The 19,265-nt window shown below is 49.3% G+C and overlaps 8 protein-coding genes across 8 annotated transcripts; 6 read left to right on the top strand and 2 right to left on the bottom strand.

Annotated features, from left to right (window-relative positions):
* Positions 1 to 351: 351 nt before the first annotated feature.
* On the top strand, positions 352 to 2,051 carry AA0111_g148 (hypothetical protein; the record flags this gene model as incomplete). The annotated part of the gene is made up of 2 exons (XM_028647143.1): positions 352 to 461; positions 509 to 2,051. 2 exons carry the CDS (start codon positions 352 to 354, stop codon positions 2,049 to 2,051), a joined length of 1,653 nt encoding a protein of 550 aa, XP_028511901.1.
* Positions 2,052 to 4,918: 2,867 nt separating this feature from the next.
* Positions 4,919 to 6,326, top strand: AA0111_g147 (hypothetical protein; the record flags this gene model as incomplete). The annotated part of the gene is made up of 3 exons (XM_028647132.1): positions 4,919 to 5,257; positions 5,312 to 5,829; positions 5,882 to 6,326. 3 exons carry the CDS (start codon positions 4,919 to 4,921, stop codon positions 6,324 to 6,326), a joined length of 1,302 nt encoding a protein of 433 aa, XP_028511906.1.
* Positions 6,327 to 6,829: 503 nt separating this feature from the next.
* On the top strand, positions 6,830 to 7,912 carry AA0111_g146 (hypothetical protein; the record flags this gene model as incomplete). The annotated part of the gene is made up of 1 exon (XM_028647121.1): positions 6,830 to 7,912. One exon carries the CDS (start codon positions 6,830 to 6,832, stop codon positions 7,910 to 7,912), a length of 1,083 nt encoding a protein of 360 aa, XP_028511905.1.
* A 3,606-nt stretch (positions 7,913 to 11,518) lies between these two features.
* AA0111_g145 (hypothetical protein) lies at positions 11,519 to 12,889 on the top strand (the record flags this gene model as incomplete). The annotated part of the gene is made up of 3 exons (XM_028647110.1): positions 11,519 to 11,766; positions 11,820 to 11,975; positions 12,037 to 12,889. The coding sequence occupies 3 exons, from the start codon at positions 11,519 to 11,521 to the stop codon at positions 12,887 to 12,889; spliced, it is 1,257 nt and encodes a 418-aa protein (XP_028511904.1).
* Positions 12,890 to 13,788: 899 nt separating this feature from the next.
* On the bottom strand, positions 13,789 to 14,983 carry AA0111_g144 (hypothetical protein; the record flags this gene model as incomplete). Its single annotated transcript, XM_028647099.1, has 3 exons — positions 13,789 to 13,841; positions 13,893 to 14,843; positions 14,899 to 14,983. 3 exons carry the CDS (start codon positions 14,981 to 14,983, stop codon positions 13,789 to 13,791), a joined length of 1,089 nt encoding a protein of 362 aa, XP_028511903.1.
* Positions 14,984 to 16,343: 1,360 nt separating this feature from the next.
* Positions 16,344 to 16,689, top strand: AA0111_g143 (hypothetical protein; the record flags this gene model as incomplete). Its single annotated transcript, XM_028647088.1, has 2 exons — positions 16,344 to 16,431; positions 16,493 to 16,689. The coding sequence occupies 2 exons, from the start codon at positions 16,344 to 16,346 to the stop codon at positions 16,687 to 16,689; spliced, it is 285 nt and encodes a 94-aa protein (XP_028511910.1).
* A 30-nt stretch (positions 16,690 to 16,719) lies between these two features.
* Positions 16,720 to 17,325, top strand: AA0111_g142 (hypothetical protein; the record flags this gene model as incomplete). Its single annotated transcript, XM_028647077.1, has 1 exon — positions 16,720 to 17,325. The coding sequence occupies one exon, from the start codon at positions 16,720 to 16,722 to the stop codon at positions 17,323 to 17,325; it is 606 nt and encodes a 201-aa protein (XP_028511909.1).
* Positions 17,326 to 18,338: 1,013 nt separating this feature from the next.
* On the bottom strand, positions 18,339 to 19,049 carry AA0111_g141 (hypothetical protein; the record flags this gene model as incomplete). The annotated part of the gene is made up of 1 exon (XM_028647066.1): positions 18,339 to 19,049. The coding sequence occupies one exon, from the start codon at positions 19,047 to 19,049 to the stop codon at positions 18,339 to 18,341; it is 711 nt and encodes a 236-aa protein (XP_028511908.1).
* Between the last annotated feature and the right edge of the window lie 216 nt (positions 19,050 to 19,265).

Raw genomic sequence — 19,265 nt, 5'->3', positions numbered from 1 at the left:
GCGCTCTTCCTCAATCACTGTCTGCTCAAACTTTTCGCCTCTACCGTCCGCGACCAATCAACGCCAAGCGCACAGTCATAGGCGATTTGCTTGTCGTGACGCAACATTGCTCTTCGCGACTCACCAGAACACCACCATGTGAACCCCGGGATAGTCTCGGTGTATTGCAGGGCAGTCCGCACGCGCACCGGGAATGCTGTGAAAGCTCATCTACAAAGTTCCACGCCAAGACTCACATACGCCCACACAATTCAACTGCAGCATACAGCCACTGCAAGTAGTTCGAGACCCGAAGAGCTGTAGACTAAGTTCAGGCCATAGTGACTAGCTGCATCGGAGCCGGCAATCAACATGGGTGCATCACAATCCACTGGTGGCGGGGATGCGGCCAGTGGTGCGGGCGAAGTGAAGACGAGTTACTACGAACTGCTGGGTGTAGAACGCAATGCCACACCAGACGAGTACGTTACAGCGACCTGATAGCCACGACAGTAGTAACACGTCCCAGGCTCAAGAAAGCATATCGAAAGAAAGCACTCGAACTACACCCCGACCGAAACTATGGTGATGTCGAACGTACCACTGCCCTCTTCGCCGAAGTCCGATCCGCATATGAAGTACTTTCTGATGACCAGGAACGCGCATGGTACGATGCACACGAGAGGGATATACTGCGGGGTAGCACGGGCGAGGATTCTGGCGAACACTACCAGGGTGACATGAAGGTTACAACAGCCGACGACATAACGCAGATGATGGGCAAGTTCAGGGGGAACGTCGACTTTTCAGACTCGCCGAATGGCTTCTTTGGCTTCGTGCGGGAGACATTCGAACAACTTGCCCGCGAAGAGGAGTACGCGGCAGACTACGACGATCTCGACGTACCAGATTACCCTACCTTTGGTCACAAGGATGATGACTATGAAGGCGTTGTACGTGACTTCTACTCAGCTTGGAACGGCTTCGCTACAGTGAAGAGCTTTGCATGGCTGGACGAATACAACCCTTCTTTGCAACCTGATCGTCGTTACCGTCGGGCGGCTGAGAAGGAAAACCAAAAGATTCGCGATGAGGGTAGACGGGCTTTTAACGATGCCGTCAGGACGCTAGTTGCGTTCGTACGGAAGCGAGATCCGCGGTACACTCCAAACACGCAGACGGCCGAAGACAAGGCCAAGGCACAGCGTGACGCCAGAAAAGCGCAGGCTGCACGCGCAAGGGCTGCGCAGATGGCGAAGATGGAACAAGAGGAGCAAGCAGTGCCGCATTGGGCTACGGCACGGCCGGCCGACGAGGTTGAGGAGGAAAGTGAAGAAGAAGTCGAAGAGGATCTGTACGAATGTGTGGCATGCAACAAGACATTCAAGAGCGAGCGACAATATGACGCCCACGAGAAGAGTAAGAAGCATCAGAAAGCAATCCAGGCTCTCAAGAAAAAGATGCAAAAGGATAATGCCCATCTAGACTTGGATGAGGATGCTCTCAAGAGTGATGAGATCTTACCAGCTGAGGACGAGCTTGCGAAGCATGTCGATGTCTCGGGCGACGAAGGCTCTGACGTATCTGTCCAAAACCTTGCAAAGAAAACGACCGAGCTTGATTTAGACGACTATAGTGTGGACGAGGAAGAGGCGCCCTCAACAAAAGTTGCACCTAGTAACACAGTGTCTGCATCAGCTACTGGCTCAGAAACCAGTTCAGACGTAGACGATGAATATGCCTCACGCTCCGAAATCGAGGCTCGACTTGTTGGTGCCAGCACAGAACCTTCTACAGCAACAACCGAGGACCTCGAGTTGAAGCTTGGCGATCACACAGAACCAGAAGTCGCTGCCCCTCCAGAACCCAAGCTTGGCAAGGCTGCACTGAAACGCCTAAAGAAAGCTGCAAAACAGGCTGAGGGTGAGGAGCCCGATGTAAAGAATAAGTGCGCTGGCTGTAGTGCCGGCTTCTCTTCCAAGACACAATTACATCAACATTTGAAGGAGCATCCTAAACACGCGGCGCTTAAATCGGTTGCGAATGGTGGGAAGAAGAATAAGAAGCGGTAGTAGACATAGTCCCTCTTGGTCAGGGGCTTCTACTGTTGATGGTGGAATACTTAGGCTTCTGCATACCCTGTCCAAAATACTATAAGTCTCATGGACTTGTACGTAGTCAATCAACAACGAAGCCATGAGGCTCACTGTTGTTGACGGGGAATCTGTCACTCGTGTCTTTTCAAATATGCACGAATTCCTACAGCACTTTGAAAAGATGTGTAGAATGATCGAACAAAACAAAAGACACTCCGAAACATCCTTTCAGGTTACTTTCCGTTCGAAAGCTCTGGTGACGTCTTGTTGGGATTAGGCATGCTAATTGCAAGACCGAGTCAAGTCACCACGTTGGGATGCCGCTGGACTTTCCAACGGATGGACATGAATATCAACTACAAATCCTGGTCAAATGAAGACAATTTCCACAGGCATTTACAACATGCCTCTTTCGTACAGGATACCAAACCCGCCCATTTGCGAGCAGACCTACGTTTTAGACTCAATCCAGGTACCATGATATCATGCATGGTAGTTCGACCTCGAAACATATTCAGACCCAGAGCAGACATGATGTACCAGTTCTTGCCTAACCGATGCAACTTGACGAGCCTCAATCGACATCCGCACTGATACGATGTTTAGTTCAGACCCTCATGAAGTGGCCCAGCATTGTGTCTGTCTCCTTATCTTGCACACCTAGAGCAGCACACTACATACAGCCTGACAGACATGTTCCGTCATGCTCCTGCCGGTACTGAAAGGTCGTCCATTACAGGCCTTTAGCGCATGGTGGAGCTGGAATCCTCGGCAGTAACACCATTGCAACGCTTCCAGGAAGGTTCGTTTCGATTAGAAGACAACGCTTGTACAGTCTTTGTTTAAGTAATGGCAAGCAGTCTAATACAGCTGACTGGGTATGGATCAGATGATAAAACTTGATGAAAGACTTATGTGGCAGGAGTGCAGTTGTTGAATGAACAGAAGAACATCACATCCGTCGCAGCATATAACCTCACCAGCAACACATTCAGACATGGGGACTGGTCGTAAGTGGTCGCCAATGAGTACGGACATGACTGCACGAAACCTTCTTCACTCTTGGCAAACGCCATAAGGAAAACATGATCCATGAGAGACAAGAGAATGTAAGCTAAGATTGGCGAGCATTTTGATACGTTTACTGAACGACGTGCCGCTACTGAAAGTTGTTTTCGTTACTCAAAAGACGGTCAAAATGCCGCGAATGTTGAGGCGGCCGTGTGTGAGGTTCTAGAAGATCACACCGGGACGCTCCATGAACCGTGACATGTTACAAGGTCAAGTCCTGTGAACTAGAAAGTTCTTCTATGAAACTAGTGCATATGCATCTCCACGCTCCGCTATATCAGTCAAGCTATGGATAGCAAGCTGGTCTACATGTATGACCGCATGTAACGGTCAGTTGTCGAGCAATGGTCCGATGTTGTTCTCTGGTGAGCGCAACTGTTGTGTAGGAGCATTCTCGCGTTGTTGCTTATATAGGCTAGTTCCGTGTTGTTTTTAGCCCTAAGCGGCTCAACGGTATGCATGAGAACGCTAATGTTGGACCAACAGAAGTGGCGTATTGACGAATAGCTTCTTGCGCTGTTTTGCTTCTCAAGCATCGAAGCGCCATGATCTGATCTTCAATGGCATCGGTGTGCAATGCATCGTGTATGGTTGTGTCTTGGTGTTGTTTCAAGGCAGCTAAATGCGTCGGGACAGAAGGGTGGTCAAGCGCCAGCTTCAGGTCATGCTCTCTTCGTGGTCAGGCATTCTACCAATCTTCTGTGCCGCACGCCGCCCGCCCCTCTATCGAACCATGTCGTATCGGTAAATGAAAGAACGCATTCTCAATTTAGATAGAGCTCAGTACCTCGTGCACGTAGCTCACGGCTTTTGATGAGAGTGCTGAGGAGTGCGCAATCTTTCTTGGACAATCAGGTATCTCAAACAAGTGGTCGCCGACGATAAGATAGAGGGGTATATAGACCCCTAATGCGGCGCAGGGTCTGACGGCTGCTGTGTCTAGGTTGAGGCGCTTGGGTCTTCATGGCATGTTGCTGGTCCCACCTTCCGGATTGTGATGATCGCCTCGCAGCACCTCATCACGTCCCTGTACAGTTAGCAGAAGAGATAGAGCTGCAGACGTCAGGGGACAACAAGCCCACCTAAGCTCCCGCGCTAAGACGCGCGTGCTGCTTAAGAGTTCCCCAATTGCATGGCATTGCTTGTCGTTGTTGCATCGGAGACTTCTCCAACACCTCTACTTCGCTCGCGTGTGATTGTATGGTTCCCGGCTGAATGCAATATGGCGGTTTGCACGCGGTGTCCCTAGTGATGCGCGTTAGCGTTCGTGGTAAGAGTCGCTCGCGTACGCGTGCTCCTGTCAGCTAGCTACAGAGAAAGCTAGCCGAGCCTAAAGGGTCTTAGCGCAAGGGTCTGACTGAAGCTTCAACCCCTGAACGCTCCGGGCGAGCCACTCCTATCCACTCTTTCCTGACACCTCCAGATCCTTATGATCGTATTCCAGGCCATGCGCTTATCGTGTCCGGCTCCAGCGGCTCTCTGATAGGGCACCAATCGAACTGTCAGCTCTCACTTGCCCGGTCTGTGATGGCGTGGGGATAGCCCAGGGGTTCGCATGGACGCGCATCCGCTACGAATGGTTAGCTTTGCTCAGACGAGGCTTTTTGGAATGGACGCTCGTATCAAATGGGGCACTATCTGACGGGCTCTTTTCTCTTGAGTCTTGTCCATCTCTTGGGGTTCTTGCCTCTCGTCAACTTCGTCCTCCGACATATTGCTTACCCTCAGTCATTCGTTAATACAGTCGCGCGTTGTTCACTCGTTATGCAATCATGATGCCAAAGGCGTACCGTCTTTCTTTCTCGCACCTCGTTTTCTATATCTCTACCTTCGTAATCGCGACGCAATTATGGTCCATATGGGGGCAATCGAAGCACAACTACCTACCTTTCTCCCATCATAGAAATCTTCAGCGAGATTGGGATTTCAATGCCGATGTGCATGCCAATGTGCATACACTTAGTCATGAGCAATGCGACTCTGCATTTCCAAAGCTGTATCACAGTCTGGATCAGGCGGTCAGCTTTCGGCAAGGCAGGAAGGTACACGTCCAGGATATCGAGATTGAGGAAGGAAGATGCATGCTTCGGGTTATGATCTATCAGGGCGAGGTACACACATCCGTTTGACAATTTTCCACGTCGTATCTGACACCGTACTCGCAGTTATTCGTTGTCGACGCCGGAAAACCAGAAGAATGCTACGTGACAAACGGAAACGAGAGAGAACGCATTCTAGGAACTCTGGCACAGATTGATCGAGCCGTCACGACTGCCTCGACATCCGACCCCGTCATCCCCAACGTTGAATTCTCGCTTTCGCTCGACGACCTGCCACGGCGATCCAGGAAACATGGAACATTCTTCGGTTATACACGGAAGGAAGGGCCAGAGTACAAGGACATTTGGATGATGCCAAACTACGCGTACTGGGCTTGGAACTATACGCACGCTCCGAGCTGGAACAGCATCAGGAAGGAGATCGAGCAGAAGGAGACAGAACTTCCGTGGGCGAAGAAGGACCCTAGAGTCGTATGGAGGGGCAAGGTCAAGATGGCCAAGCTTAGGAAGGAGCTGGTCCGGGTCAGCGAAGGCAAAGAGTGGAGTGACATCAAGCCTGTGGTTATCAACAACGCCAGCGACCCGCATACCAAGGACGTTATGAATCTAAGGCAATTCTGCGGGTATGATACAAAGCTACGCAAGACCTACAGAACGATGCTAACCACCTTTCAGGTACAAGTTCACCGTCCAAACTGAAGGCACATCCTACTCCGGCCGCCTAAAGTACCTCCAACTATGTCGCTCAGCCCTAATCACACACCCTCTCGAATGGCAAGAATTCCATACCCATCTCATGAGACTGGCTGGCCCCGAAGTAAATTATATCGAAGCATCCGAGAACTTCGGAAACCTCGAATCGGCCATGGAATACTACCGTGCGCATGACAACGAAGCAGAAGAGATTGCAAAGAACAGCTACGAGACATTTACCAGAAGATACCTGACACCAGCGGCAGTAACTTGCTACTGGAGGCGGTTGTTCTGGTCATGGGCAAGTGTACAAGGATATGAGCCACAGTTGTACGTACCTGACAAGGACGGCAATCTGGTCATGAGAGGCACACCATGGACAGCGTTCGCGGCCAATTGGCCCAAGGATCCCGCAGCTATCCCATGAGCGACGACAAGGTGTGCAAGGAGTGGCGTTGCATGAGCATTGGAGTATTTGGTTTTATATGCTTACGATACCCGCGTTCAAGCGTTTGAATAGACACGCATTATTATCTACGTTTACAGCAGTCATTATAAGCGGGGTTGATTTTTCTCAGTCTTATTATACATGGCTTCGGCAACCATCTTCCCTGCATTGGAGAACGCAAGCGAGCAATATATATATTCGTAAACCGACGCATGAGACCACGTCTCCGCATACGCTACCCCTAAGCGCTTGCGATTGACAGTCACATTACAGTCTTGTTCCTGGAAACATTCATGCGAAATGCAAGCTAATGCACATTGTACATTTTTCAATCTAATTTGATGAACAAGACTGCAAGAGAAATACTCATAGCATCTATCACAATGCAGATACGAGCTCCGGTGAAGGAGAGAATGGGTATGAAATGGTTCAATCCGCACCACACGATTCCAACGTTTTTACCAGCTAGCTGACCAGAGATCATGATTTCTTTACTTTCACTGCTTACCCTTTTCCAGGCTTACACTGCAGTTGCTGGCCTGGAACCAGAACGCCTCATCGTCCTCGACACAGGTGTAGGTCATCGCAGCACACCCATTCCTCGATGGCCCACCTCACTTCGGAGTCTGACCACGCGTGGTATCAACGCGACTATTCTTACACAGTTTGGCGCCAACTCGAATGCGACCCAGGCCAGTGAGCCCATTGGTGCATATGCACTTGCATACTCATCGTCGACTTTGTCTCTTTTCTCGGCGACAGGCCAAGGTATAGTCCGCACAGGTACAGACGGTGGTGATGCGGAGACTATCCTAAACGACGACGAAGATCACTATGGGCAAACTATGAGCATGACGGTTGCAGAAAAAGAACAAAGGATTTACTACGGCAACTCATTTACGGGGTTAATCAAGAAGGCGAATTTCGATGGATCATACGACTCTTTAGTGCGGAATGTGTCTGAAGGTCTAGACTATTCTATTCCTTCCTACGCCTCAGCCATCTCCTACGCAGGAGGAATCGCAGTAGATGAGGACAGAGGCTGGCTGTACTGGAGCTCCGTTCGTGGTGTCGATGACGGAAGCATACGGCGCGTGCCAATAAGTGGACTCGGGGAAGAGCAAATTTTAGTCAGTGGAATCAAGACACCAGGCCAAATCCGTGTCGTGAAAGACTCATTATTCTGGACTGAAGGCGGGCGACAGAGTAACTCTCCAACAGCCATTAAGTTTCTCGACCGTTATCTGTCCCAGCTACCCTCATCTGTGTCTCCGAATACTCCAATTCCGACAGGTACTCTTATTTCATCAAGCCAGTCGCCCCTATTCTTTGAGAATGATTTCACGGGCGAGAAACAGACTCTTGCTATCACAAGCTTTGCTGTTTATCGCAATGGAGTGGAGCAGAAAGTATGGTTTGTGGTCAATAGCGCCGGCAGAACAGTATTTGGGAAGTTGGTCGAGGTTGTGTGGCGAGGAAGTGGAGATGGAAGGGGGCCAGTATTTGAAGTGTTAAACGGCGATACCGAGGATGTGGGTGTCCCAGTTGGAGTGGAATACGTATAAAACGGACTGAACCAACGATCATTGCGGTACCCACAATGAGTCTTGCAGCCTGTGCACATCCTCTTAGCTTGGTTTACAGTGCCACTACCTTGAAGAGAGAAACTGAACATCTCTTTAGAACAAAGTACTTATACCTACTACGATAAAGCATGTTAGAACTTTCTTAGATATAGATAGGGAATCTAGAAGTCTACAATACTATTTATCTTTCTAGAACTTCTTCCTAGAAGCTAACGTAGGCAGTAAACTAGGGCATGTTGTTTCTGTACCTGTTTGAGTTTTCTATTGTATACGGTGGTGCTAAAGTACCTATGGTACCTAAGATATGGCAATGCGATACAACAGGTATACGGGTTTCCGAACACTCCATCGTTTTCATATATGACTAAATATCTCCACCGAACGTTTGTTTATAATTGATTGGGTGCTTATTCAAATTTGACCCTCAACATCCAAGTACCCAGATCTTCGCAACCGCAGCCGGACGTGAGATATGACCATAAATCATCAAGATTACGAAATCTCGACCTCAACAGTCCTCATAATACCTTTCTGCACAGATAATATGCTATCTTCACTCCCTGCCGCACAACTGACCCGTCCCATGTGCGTTGTATGTGCTACACCAGCCCCGAGGTATTCATTGTCGACCGCGCTACCATCACGTGAACCATCGTTGCTGCAATTCAAGCCCTTCATCACATACGAACGTGTATCACCGCGCTCAGCTTGCCTTATGTATCCGTTTGAGGCGTAAGGCCGGGACGGCCCTGTAGTCGGGTGTCGTGATGCATATCGATTGCTTGACTTCAGAGCGCTGACGGTGCCGAAGAAGCCGGCAGCTATGGGCTTGAGAGTAGGTAGACAGGCTGCGAAGATTCCGACGTTCATCTCGATTCTGGATAATATCAACAAGGGTGAACCTCGACAAGGAGTGATGGGATTAGTGACTTACTGCTGCCAGATGTAGTACCATGCTCCCTGACCCGAAAAATCTGTCTGTTCAAAGAAGTGAAATTGGAGAGGAATCTTGTAAACCGCGATACCGCAAGTGCTAACTGTCATCAGCCTAGATTACCGCAAATGCGCCAATTGTAGCCGGAAGATACATACAACAACCCTAATCCCAAGATGATACACAGTGAGATCTTAGTGCGTGTATTCATCTGTATTTTCCATATCATGGGCACAGGCATGAGGGCGAGGACAAGGTCGCTGACCAAATTAAACACTTGGTCTTTGTGTTAGCTGCGGCCACACGAATTTCAACAGCGGGCGTACCAGAGTTGAACAAAGCGGTATTTCGATAAGTCGTTTGTGAGTAGCATTTCGCATTCCTTTAACTGTAAGCGTGCATCTTTCCTCTCTTTGATAATATTCAACATACCCACTGGGCGGTCGCAAGCTGAAGTCCCAGGCTGCTTCCACAGGGTTGCATTGTAGTAACAAAGAACGAACAGATCCGATTGTAAACAAGATTAGCATGACCAATATAATCGAAGATTAGTGCAAGCCCTCGTCGTTGACGTGTGAACTCACCTATCATGGCATGCAAAAACCATCGCCAGGAGCGGCTATGATCCACCAATCGTAATAGGCAATGACAAGTATCCAGGAGTAGTACCACATAATCTTGTAGAACTCGCCGAGCATATCAGGCCGGACATAGGTGAAGTATTCAGCATGATGGCCTACTCCAATTTGTGTGAGTGCTACAAGGAAATAGAAGCATATAGTGCTCAAAATCTGCACGTTGTGTTGTTGTTGGTCTATCAGGGGACATGGCTTGTTTGCAGGTGATGATTTGGCTCAAAACACATACTGCTGCAAACACCATCAGCCAATCTATCATAGTCAAGTCAGTGAAAACTGCGGCTGAATCCTAAGCAAATACATACCATCGATGCCAAAAGTCTTGAGAATAGCAGTCCTTACACATATGCGTAGCAGCACGCATGTTATCGCCAATCCGAACAAAGTTCCAACCACAGCCAGCATCTTTGGTGCATAGCTCTCCTGAAGGTACGCTTGTGAAGGGATGGGCGGGAACGGTTTCGATACTTGTCTTGCACATAGATCGACAGTCATCCTGATCAGATCGTTGAGAAGCGTATATTATGTCCAACAATGAGACCAACGGGAAAAAAATGATGAGTCTCTTGTATGTTGAGGGTAGTTTATTTTAACTAGCGAAGACATACCCGTTAGAAACACAACACTGGGTTGATGGCTAAAATCACATCATGCAGGATGATTCACAACACAAAGATACTCCGGAGTAAGGAGTGTTTCGGTAACTAGCCAAATTAAGTGGTTGTGCAACTTGTGCTTCCAAGCGGCAAGCCGTCCCATGTCAGGTTCATACTGTCTGTGCATTTGTTCGCATGTCGAGCTTTATAAACATGTTGAGGAGTAAGAGCGGAAGAAAACATGCATTTGAAGGATGAACCCATGGTGAAGGTTTAGCCGCGCGAAGACAATATGGAAAGTCCGGAACGCAAAGCTTGAATCCTTCGATTGTAGCTCCCGAGGTCATGCATGGGCCCTGACTTCGACCAGAGTAACTAGCAATTTTGACCTGGTTATTATTAACAACTCTCTTCTTGACCGCATCAATTCTCGCACTGCGTTCAATTTGCTTGGTACTAATTACAAGATGATGGGGTTCGCATCGGCTGGTAGGGTGCAGGATAGGCTAAACCAATCTCGCTTATGCATATTGCATCCTTACGAGACGCCACACTGAGTACGCGATAGTGTCTTCCTGCCGGTATGCGACACAGTCTACAAGCCAAGCACAGATATTTCTTCGGCATCGATATTCCCATCGCGGAGCAGACTTGCAACACTCGAATTTCTTCTCCTCAGAACTCTCTCGCTGTGTTATGCGCAGGTATAGTATAAAGATAGATTGTTATTCCAGTTTTTGAAAGAAAGCTAGGGGTAGATGAGGCTCACCCACCGGGAAACGCGCAGGAACGGCTCTTGGCGGCCGGCCCGAGGAACCATAGAATCCCTAGTACGGTAGTGAAGCACACAACATCCTAGCTCCGCGGAAGCCGGCTGCTATACCAGTGAAGCTAATCGGCAGTTAAGAATACCCTGCAATCCATGCGCCCAGTAGCTCGGACTATACAGGATTTCAGGGTTCGTAGAGAATGGACTATCGAACTACCACGTAGGCTTGGAAGGATTGAACCTGCATCTATGCGGCAACATACTGCGGTCCTAACCGCGCCACACAAGCCCGAGAACATGAGGATCTATTCGGGTGAGCGCTACGCTATGCCTTTCTGGATTCTTACACCATGTCTACTAGGTAATGACAGGTAGGACCCCTTTGTGGGCCGGCGTTGGTGACCCCAAGTGGCAGTGTTCCGAAGCTTACCTGGGTAAATTCCTCGGTATTATCAGTTCGACTGACTTTCTCATCTCGTCTAACAACCTATAAGAAGAGATTCGAGACGTACCTCTAGCACAGCCGGCACACTACTCATTTCTTATCTGTCTCTTACAGTAACTGTCAATCCCGTCGTTTCGTCCTTCAACTCGGCTTGCCTCTATATAGCTGGTTCGATATATCGTATCGCTCTCGAACCACACAGCATGCGAGGATCCTTTCAAGCTGCGTTACTATTGCCTTTGGCTTTAGGAAATGCACTCCCTTATGAGGGCACGCAGTTCGAGAAGAGAAGTTTCGATCGCGTTGATGACATTCTCGCTGGCCTAGGTAGCATTAAGCAGGACCTGATGGCTGGTGGTGCTGCAATCAACCAGCAACTCTACCAAGCTGTTCAACAGCCGGCGCAGTACAAGAAATGCAACCCTACCAACATTCAAGTCAGGCAGGAATGGTATGTCTCCGGTGCCGTAAGGCTGTTCAGTCCCCATGCTGACAGTATCGAAGGTCTACCTTCTCCAAGACCGAAAAGAAGGCATACATCAGCGCAGTCCAGTGTCTAGCGAAGCTCCCGTCCAAAACACCAAAGGAGACATGCCCTGGCTGTAGGAATCGCTATGACGACTTTGTGGCTACCCACATCCAGCAAACCTTCGACATCCAGTAAGCCATCCTTCGCGAACTATATGTGAAGCATGTGCTTACTTCGCACACCAACATCTAGCATCACGGGAAACTTCCTCAGCTGGCACCGATATTTTACTTGGGCGTATGAACAGACTCTACGCAATGAGTGTGGTTATAAGGGTACCCAACCCTACTACAGTTACTCTAGGTGGTACAAAGATCCCACAAAGTCCCCTCTGCTCGACGGGTCTGATACGTCGCTGTCCGGACAGGGTGTCAAAGGCTGCAGCAATCAAACCTTCACCGGTATTCCTTCAAATACTGACGTGAGGATGAAGATTCCGCATGGCCCAGGTGGTGGCTGTGTAACCTCGGGACCCTTCAAGGACTGGTCCGTCAATCTTGGCCCGTTGTTTCCCTCATCGGAATGCGTTCGACCAAACCCCAACCAGGATTTTGCTGCTGGTTTTGGCCTCGGTTACAACCCTCGTTGTCTCATGCGCGACATTACCAGCTTCACCAGCGAAGGGTGGCTGAAGGATGATGACGTAGTATCTCTGCTCAAGAGCGACAGCTACCAATCTTTCTGGGAGACCTTGCAAGGCGGTCCCCCTCCAGACAGCTTCACGAACAATTTCATGGGCGTGCACACGGCTGGACACTTTATCATCGGCGGTGATCCGGCAGGTGACTTCTCGGCTTCTCCTGGTGACCCATACTTCTTCTTCCACCATGCATCCATCGATCGACTCTATTGGACTTGGCAGAACCTGAAGCCAAATGAGCGCACCACTGCTTTGTATGGGCCTACCGTTATTCAGGACCTTACCTCGCCCCCAGCAACTCTCAAGGATACTTTGGACATGGGATCCGCGTATCCTGGACCAATCACTATTGAGGACGCCTCAAGCACTATGGGTGGTGCACCGTTCTGTTACACCTATATATAGATTCTCATACCTTAGACTTTGTTGTCTTTAGTGGAATATAATAACTGTGTTAAGCCTACATGTATGCGTTCCCGGTGCGTGTACTAGATACCGATACTGATTTTAGTTGGTGGAATTCTTGAAAAGTCGAGCCTAGAAGTTTGCGCAACGGTGTTAGCTTTCGATCATCTTCTCCTGAGCAGGCGTGCTGGGGGTTTTTGGCTCTCCGGATTGATTCGGTGATGATAGAGGAAGCGGCGATGACAATGGCGCTTGAAACGCGGTCATAGCAAGTTGGATAGCCATCAGGCAGACAATGTTGTTTACAAAGGCTGTCCTGTCTACTTGACTATCGTGCTTCTCGCTAGTTTAGGGAAACGAATGAGTGGGCAAATAGCGGACATTGACCTTGTTGTGAGGATAAAAGAAAAAGAACGGAAGAGGAGCGCTACTCTTCTAGCTTGATAAAGCTCCTGTAAGATCCGGTTACAGCATGAAGGGGTTGATACGAAGAAGACTGTTGTGAAGTTTTGAGGGGGATGGTGGTTGGGATTGGGATTGGCAGGGGACTGTGCGGAGGGGTTGGGCTGATGTCATGTATGATAGATGATTGCAACCATGACCAGATGGCTTTCACAGTGGACAATTGCTTCTACATTGGGTTGAAATGCCCTTTGAATCCGAATCGAGGTGTGCGTTGTTCATTATGCATGACTTCAGTTTCCGAAAGCGTGGTCCCGCATGCTAGAGCAAGACAGCTACGAAAGGAACGCCATTGACAAGACTTGAAATACCCACAGAAACGCCATTGACGACTTTCAAGCTCTCCATAGACACTATGATCTCTGGATCTATGCTCGTCGACTCGTTGGGTACATGCTGGGATGGTACGAAGCGCTTCAGATTTCATCTATGAGATTTCAGACCTGGTCCCAAACCACTTGAAGCCAGTCAGAAAGTTCTGAGAGAACGCCTGTATCAGGTTAGATCTATGCTCAACCTCAATCCCCAACCAAGTACTCACCAGTCTTCTTCTTCATTATTTCCGAAAGCTGTGCTTCCCGTCTCTCTTTTTCTGTTAGCCTGCTTTCTTCTAACGCACGTATCTTATCTTGCATCTCCGTTGTATAGCTCTGACTGTTGGCCCTGAGTCTTTCGCATTCTTCATCTGTGGCCTTCATTTTCTTCGCCTGCTCTTGCATCTGGTCTAAGAGTTTCTTCATCTCGGCTTCACGCTCTGTCTGTAATTTCTCCAGATCAGCATGCAGACGCTTCTGCGATTCTTCTCCGGCTTGGATTTTCTTGGCGAGGTCAGCTTGGAGTTGGCCAATCTGTTGCGCTGCCTCCTGGTTCGCCGCTGCCAAGGCTTCTTCTTTCTCCCGCTGCAGCTCTTCCATATCTCTTCGACGTCTCTTCCGCTCTTCCAAGATGTCATGGTTCAATTGCTGTCCTGCCCCAGTCTGTTCAAGTCCCAAACCTCGAGACATCTCATCTTGTATTTGGAGCGTTATTGTCGTTTGCTTGCGAACCACGGTGTCGAGAATGGCCAATGCAGAAGAGCGATCATTTTGATCTTTGAGCCGCATGATCTGACTGCCTTTCTTGAGCATGAAGCCCCAAAAATCTTCTTCTTGCATTAGCTCTATTTCTCGCTGAGAACCAATCTCTGGCGGAACCAGAGACCACATAGTCGTGACAAGTATGATCTGACTAAAGCACTCTTGACCGCAGAGCTTTTGGAACATGAAGAGATTGCGCTTTGCGGATCCTTGCATCCTAGGGTCGATGATGCGGTAGAGGTAGATCATGCCGCTTAGACGTTTCTTGTTCTTGTACGAAACGCCTAACCAACCAGCGATGTCTCGGAGCACATCAGTGTCTTTTCGATCTGTGTCATCGATATCCGGCGTATCGATCAGATGAACCCGTAGGCTTGGACTCATCATGAACGCAAATTCTCCAACTTCTTGCGTGTCTAAGCTTGTCTCAGCTATCGTAGTCATTGTTGGGTATGATGGGGTTGTACTTACGTGAGCGGAGACCTTGGCCTACTCCAATCTTTTGTCCGGTGCACAGTTCTATGGATGAGGACGTTCCGGCTCCGGTAACTCCCATGACAGAGATATAGACGTCTTCCACTTTCCTATTGATGTCAGATGGTTTCAACGACAAGTCTAGAGTGGAGATTACTCGGCAGTCCTATGAGATTTGTGCTCGCCCATCCTCGAAGATGAAGATGGCAATAAATGCGGCATCGCATCCCTGTTCGAAGGATAAGAGCCAGGGGGGTAGGGGCGTCTCTGCTGCGTTTGCATGTTGTCTTGGCTTGGGAGTGAGAGTTTGCTTTGCGCAAGAGAGAGAGAGTGTATGGAAAGACGGGAAGGTTGTGAACAGCATCTATTTATCAGTACTGCGACTTCACTTGTTTGAAGGCTGATACTTCAGCATACATTAGGTCCTACAATAGTACGCGGGTCTGGAGTCGGTGGCATACTATGGCTGCATGAGCTGACCCAGGCGCCATGTATGATCTAGGAGTGTAGGTAGCCTGGTTAGCCTGCGAGAGTAACTATCGTGAGCCAAGTATCGTGAGCCAAGTCCGCCAGACTTGAGGGATTACAAAGGTTGGATTTTCGGCTGCTACTTTAGCTCGACATACAATTATCCCTTGCACAACGGTGCTGGGCTACATGGGGACATGTCTGCACTACAGATCTTCTTAGGCGTTTTACGATGGCAGGAATATAAGTGGAGATATGCTTGGATAAGACTGCTATTGTACCTTGTCCGTTCTCTGTGGAGGTTGGGGAGGTATTGTTGGTGATGAGCCTTCTTCGCGGCACGGCGCCTACCGGGTATGATCTCCCTGAAAGCTGAGCAACGTAATTGCAGACGCGATGCCCCGGAAAACCTAACGCCCGCCGATTTGGTATGGACTCACAGATTTCCCGATCGGTCCGTTAGCGAGACGGTATATTCTACAACCTTTGACTCGAAGACTCCTGTACCTACACCAATGCTGCCAAGATTCATACTACCATGGTCTCTGCGCTCCTGAACTCTTAGTCGACCTTGTCTCACACAATGAAAACTCGGTTCGATGCCGTCAAAAGTTCAGCTGTGGTTTTGAGCTGACTGTCCTATTGAATCTGAATGCAGCCACAATACGCTACACAACTTGCGAGGACGCGAGCTCGAACTGTGTTATTCTTTGGAAACAACTGGGTATCCGGACACACCCCGAGTTATGCGCTTTCCGATGGGTTGCTTTAGCTAAGTTAGCCGACAATAAGAAGTTGTTCGAGAAGGTGGAACTTTCACAGATCCCCCAGTCCCCTGCACTTGCAGTCTCGTCGACATGAATATCGTGAACTTCTTGTATGAACAAGCTCATTCATATTGGTTCGATTCATTGCAGTCGAAGGACCAGGTCCCGTTAGCAATACCAGGCAAAGAAGATGTCATCGTCGCAATCATGGGCGCTACAGGCACGGGTAAGTCGTCATTTGTGCGTCTCGTCACTGGTGATGAGACTATCATTGTCGGACATGGGCTTCACTCCTGTAAGCAACTTCCCATCGTACCCAATATTGAGGTCTCAAACTAAGTTTCAACGTCTCATAGCCACAGCAAAGATCCAGGAGTATCGGGTGCAACACGAAGACACCAGCTTCGTACTCGTTGATACACCTGGCTTCGACGATACAGATGTTCCAGATGAAATAGTCTTGCAATCGATCACTGAATGGTTGACAAGCTCACATCACGACGGCCGGAGGCCTAACGGAATTCTTTACTTGCATCGTATCACCGATGTATGAATGCAAGGGACTGCCTTGCGGAACTTCACGATGTTCCGGAGTCTGTGTGATGATTTCTATAGCCACATTGTTCTTGACACATCGTTCTGGAGCACGTTGAACGAGGCTCAGGGAGGTGCTGCCATTGGAGAGCAAAGGGTTGATGAGCTGGTAAGCGACCACAGTTTCTGGGGTTCTATGGTTCAGAAGGGGTCGTGTGTCCAGAGGATTCCTAGCACGCTCGATGAAGCGAAACAACTTCTTTTGCACTTTTCGCGCTTCACCGAAGCAACGCTACGCATCCAAGACGAGATTGTGAACAAAAGCTTAACCCAAGAACATACCTCTGCCACAAGGGCGATCAAGGACGAGAATTTGAAAGAACTACAAACAGCACACGCGCGTGATAAGCAAGAGGTGGAACGTACTTATCTTGCAAGCTTACAAGCCATTGAACAACAGAGAGCACAAAGCCAACGTCACGCTGAAGAGCAGCAGAGGAAGATTCTATCACAACAGGAACAAGAAAGGCAACTTCAGGTTGAAGAGCATAGGCGATTGCACGAAGACCACAACCGGCAAGTAGAAGCTGCCCGGCAACAGATGGAAAAGCTTCTACACGAGCAGCAGCAAAAGGAACTACTTCTGCATGCGTAGCAGGAAGTGGAACGACTTGAACAACTTCTACATGAGCAGCAGCAGATGCAACTGCGCAAGACGAAGAGATTATCAGGGCTTATCCGATGGCGTAAGAGAGCGCATGGGTTAGAAAACAAAATAGACTCATTGGGACTCAAGCTCGGAGCCGGCGCTGCTAGCAACATCATCAGATGCAAGATCGGCGAGGTTCTTAGCAGTATGGGTTGTTGCGACTGGTGCTTCTCTGCGCTTTCGGGAGCTGGTCACTACAGTGAGTCGAAACGCACGATAAGACAAGCACATGATTGACGATCTAGAAGAATGCAAGAATGATATCAATCACAAAACTTTCGTCATCTGTCAGTCATGTTACGGTAGTGGCAAACGCTGCCCATATAATGGTGCTCAACAATTGCACGTCTGGCAACAGCACCAAACAAGCATAACAGGGAGTCTAACGTTAAGACCATAGACGCTAGGCTATCATCACTGCTAGAATGAATGAGAAGAATTCTATCTGTCTGAGTTCAACTGTACGGTGTATTTGGCACGGTGACGCGACCATGTTCAGACTGCTGGAGGTGCGAAAGCGGCACCTGGTGTGTGATGCCGTCAGTGCAATCCCAACTAGTTGTGCGGGCCTGAACTGATGACAGTCTGAATTGAGACCCCTCTATTGATGATCTGCTAGGTACGCAATGGCGATGTGGTGTATGTGTGGGTGAGGGTCTCGCGATGGTTCGCCGCGCTCGTAGGGCTGTCAACCTATGCATATAATATTATATTAGATCGATTCTCTTTCTCTTTCACATACGACCATAGGACACTGAAAATTAGGCTTCCCGTCCGCTCAGCCATATACAAGCAGTGTACCGGCGGATTAGTAGTTAGGTGGGTGACCACTAGCGAATCCCCGCTGTTGTATGTTTTTGTCTTTTTATTTTTGTTTAAATGAGTCGAGCCTTTTTGCTTCCCTTGAACTGGTGTGCGAAAGGATATCAGCCGGCGTGTTAATGACATGTCTGCACCCCTTAGATCTTGCGCCGTCGAAGTCCGGCTCGAAGTGGAGAAGTCCTGTGTACTTTTGGCTCAGCATTTGGACTGGCTCTTTGAACTCTCATAGGGATCTTTCGAGCTGCCCGGTTTGAACCAGCACTACTACCTTGCCGTCTTCCAGTCGCAAGTCTCTGGACTATGCTTTGTATTCTTTTCGACCTTGCGGTCTCCGTACCTGTCTCTACACTTAACAATGCAGCATATCTATCGCTCCTGTTCATGCTTTCCCAACGAGCTTTCGCTGCGGGCACTCGAGCAAGCGCATCCTTGAGGTCATCAGGCGTTACGATTGTAGCAGAGCCCGCGTATGCACGATCCCATCTTCCGTCTGCCTTCGCAGCATCGATGGCTGCCAGACCGGCAGGACGCATCCGGCCGTCCTCGATGAGACGCGATACCGTCCCAACATTCTTTTGAGACCATATACTCTTCGCTCGTCTCGGCGTATAGCGCACTGTCCAAAACGCGTCATCGCAAGCGTTGGCGCGACCGTCGATCCAGCCATAGCACAGCGCGACTTCGACAGCTTCAGCGGCAGTTATCGACGGTATACCGGAGCTCTTCTTGGCAAGCTTAACGTAGACGCCCGGCGCAGTGGCATGTTCGCGCTCGAGGAAAGCCTCGAAGTCTGCAGGCGTTGCAAATGTTTGTGTAGGAAACTCAGACGGTGTTGCCTTGGGCGGCATGGTGGGTGTGGGGTTGTGGAGAAGTCGAGGAGTACACGGTGCGGGCCGCCGTAGCTTACGGACAAGATGTATACGAAGAGGAAAACTAGCAACTGTCAAGGCTAATGGTATGCGCAAAAGCATTAGCAGTGACTATGAGTGAGGAGTATTCGCGGAGCCGCGTCGTACATGTTTCCATGATACGTTCTGGAGTCAGGGGCGCAGCAACGCGTCAGG

The sequence above is a fragment of the Alternaria arborescens genome (assembly GCF_004154835.1).
Source record: "Alternaria arborescens strain FERA 675 chromosome Unknown contig_1, whole genome shotgun sequence".
NCBI lineage: Eukaryota > Fungi > Ascomycota > Dothideomycetes > Pleosporales > Pleosporaceae > Alternaria > Alternaria arborescens.
This window is presented reverse-complemented; position numbering and strand designations above follow the sequence as displayed.